This window comes from Anopheles aquasalis, chromosome 2, assembly GCF_943734665.1.
Source record: "Anopheles aquasalis chromosome 2, idAnoAquaMG_Q_19, whole genome shotgun sequence".
Taxonomy (NCBI): Eukaryota; Metazoa; Arthropoda; class Insecta; order Diptera; family Culicidae; genus Anopheles; species Anopheles aquasalis.
In genome coordinates this window covers 70,123,147-70,126,257 of record NC_064877.1, presented here as the reverse complement: position 1 = coordinate 70,126,257, position 3,111 = coordinate 70,123,147, and the positions used below count along the sequence as shown (strand labels likewise).

The following is a 3,111-nucleotide window of genomic DNA, read 5'->3' as shown; positions in this document are numbered from 1 at the left end:
TGGTTCGCCGTTCCGGTCAAAACGTCACAGCCTCCAGCCTGCTGCCTCTCGTTTATACGCACACACTCGATCGCTATTCCGTTCGCTCTGTTGCTGCTGCTGCTCCTACTCCAAGACCAAACCGACAAGAACGCGAGCGAGAAGAACGCGAATAAGCTCTTATCCCGCGCTCGGTTCAGAAGGGGAACGGCGGGGGGAGAGAGAAGCGACGCCGAGCGAAGCAAAAGGCTTCTAATTGATTGAAATTTGTGGTACTTACCGCGGGCGATTAATGGCCATCGTAATTCAAGTCAAGTAGGTAGTGATTGCCTCGTAATGATCGCATCTCATACCGAAACCAATCGTTGCCCCCCCAACCCCGGGTAAGGAGTGGGGTGGGATCCGAGGGGGAGCTCCTTCTCGCTCTCTCCCTCCCTCTCGCTCTCTATCTTGCTAAGTAAGTAATTTGGGCAATAGATGCCCGAAAGTCAAAAGAGGCGCGTGGGTTCGACAGCTCTTGAGAGACAGACGTCGGCGACTTCGGAACACCTGCCGATCGATAGTCCGCTGGGGTCTGATGTGGACCCCCTGGCTTCAGCTGAGAAGTTTGACGCGACACATACGCTGGGTGGTGGTGGGCCACACGCGTGCGTGGGTCGAACCGAATTCGGCGATCATCGAATCGAATGATCGCCCGGTTGGCCGAACGTCGTCGGATCTGGTGGACCGTGATCGCTCGCTGCGGTGTCGTCTGTTGCTAGGGCACCGTAGGACCACCATCAAGATCATCTCAACGCAGATCTCACGCTTCTCCGGTGATAGGGAGCGGCGAGCTTCCGGTGCGACAGCCCAAAATGAGGCCCAAAATGAGTGTCGAAATGGCGCTGGGATGGGAATGGCTGTGGATAGATAGAACACCCTCGCAAACTTGGCAACTGATCCGTTAGGGTGCTAGCTAGCTTCTCGTGGGCATAATACTAGACATTCGGACAGGACAGGACATGATGGAGGAACTTGGGGACCAGGGGTTATACCAGCAGGTTCTAAACAGGTTCCTGGCACGGCATGGCACGGCACGGTGCCGCGTAACGTGTGCTGTTGAGCGAGCAAAGCATTCAAAAGTCTGCTCATCCAACACCAATATCACCCTCTCTCTGGTTCTCTCTCTGTCTCCCTTGGAGCAACGTAAACACGCAAAGCGACAAGCTGCTCCCCTGGCCCCATCGTATCGGGGTCTGTACAGCAGATTGCCGGAGCTGTTGGTGAAGATGTTTATGGTTCTGTGTCGTCGTCGTCGAGCTTCGGTCGCTCGTTAGAGGCCAGAGATCCCGTGGACCCCCGGGAGGAGACCCATAGTGTGCTTCTCTAGTGACACTCTCCGCGAACACAAGCAGGGCAGCAGGTGTTAGGACCCAGGGGAGCTGGCGGACGGGCGGGCGGGCGTTGGCCGAAAAAACAAAAAACTCCACAAAAAAAAAACCCCGCGGCCACAATCGTTAATGTACCCTTCACGCGGGGTGCGTCCGAAGAAGATGGTTTCCCCACCCTCTCCTCTGAAAACCGGTGCCTATTGCTGGTGGTTGGACGGTCCGGGCTGTTGAATTCGGTTCGATCGGTGATCGGCCATGGTTGAGCCTGTCAGGAGCGGACCGCAGCACCAGAAACTTGCTGGCGCGAGAAAGCGTGTGGGTGTCTCCTGAAGGTGTGGGTGAGATGGAGTAAGATCGAGCGAGCGAGCGAGAGAGAGAGAGAGAGAGAGAGGGCGTCCCAGTGTGGGGACGTCAGAAAGCAGAACAAGCATCGAACGTGATGCTACAAGTTATCGTCGTCGTCGTCGTTGGAGACCGTCGTGAGGAGCAGGAAGGCGAGGCTTTGCTGGATGCTGGGGCGCACTTAACCTCACAAAACTGGTTAAGCCGCAGCCTCTCGCATCGCACACAGAACGGATCGGAGAGCGCGCTTGTGCGCTTCGGGATCAGGATCAGCACGAGAGCGAAGGAGAGCGATCGAGTGATCTCGAGAGAGTGACAGAGAGAGGGACCGGGGTTTACCCTGCTGTGTGACAGAGAACGGTGCGTGCGCGGTCGTCAAGGAGTGCGAGTGAGATGCTCACTGAGAGCGCTCCGCTCTCTCGCTGAGCCGGTTCGCTCTCACCGGTTCGCTGCCTGGCAGCACGCAGCTCCGGGCTCGATATCGTAGAAGAGCGCAAGAATCAGTGTTTCCCAGCTCCAGCATAACTCCTCGGCAAAACTCCTCCTAGTATCCAGCGCAATACGGTAGACGGCAGAACAACACCACGGACCGTTTCGCTTTTGCGGTGCGCGCGCGCTTACACCGAGCGAGACGAGCTGCCGGGCGACGCGACTCGTCCTTTTGCCATCCAGCATCCTTCTTATCAGCTGAAGGTCCTTCTTCCTGTCACCGTGGAGCGACGACTCTGTGTGTGCGCGTGCGAGTGCGTGTGTGTGTTTGTGCGTTGTCATAGCAACAGCAGCAGCCATTGGGAGTGGTGCAACGTGGGTTGCGATAAGAACAACGCTTCGGAGCGTAGGTGTCCAACGCCAAGCTGCGCGCGCGCGCGTGTGTCTGTAGCCTGCGTCTGTGAGTGCATCGTTTATCAGGTGTATTTGTGTGTTCTGCATGTGTGTACAGAGGATGAGGAGCAATAATAATAGAACAAACAACAAACAAGCCCTCTTTGATCATCAGTAACCGAGGAGCGAGCCGAGAGACGATCGTCGATTGAGACGGCGGGCGCAGTGTCGGTCTATTGCGTGTGATCTCTTCCTCAGCGATTGATAAGCCAAACCAGCCCAGGCGTCCAGGCCTGTCGGTGTGGGTCAAATGTTTACTTAATTTACGGCCATCGTTTGACCCTCGGAACTCGAGCCGAACTCGACGGAAACGGCGGGAATTTTGAAGGTCAACTTTCCACCCGAGTGCCCGAGAAGCCGTCGGCAAAACGACAACGACCAGAGAGTGGCTCTTCTTTCTTTCCGCGGTTTTTTAAATGTTCTTAGAACGTGGCACCGGGATCGGGATCGTATCGATAGCTAGTGACGCACCGAGCATTCCGAGGGCTAAGGAAGCCACCGTATACCACCAGCAGCCCGAGCCTGAGGGCAGAAGACG

General features: G+C 56.4%; 1 protein-coding gene across 1 annotated transcript in view; it reads left to right on the top strand.

Annotated features, from left to right (window-relative positions):
* The first annotated feature begins 2,260 nt into the window (after positions 1-2,260).
* The window catches only part of LOC126580975 (protein sister of odd and bowel), a 7,886-nt gene continuing 7,035 nt past the window's right edge, over positions 2,261-3,111 (top strand). Inside the window, exon 1 of the mRNA XM_050244347.1 lies at positions 2,261-3,111. This exon is cut by the window's right edge and continues 1,038 nt beyond it. Coding sequence (XP_050100304.1) covers positions 2,990-3,111 — 122 coding nt within the window. The 5' untranslated portion in view covers positions 2,261-2,989.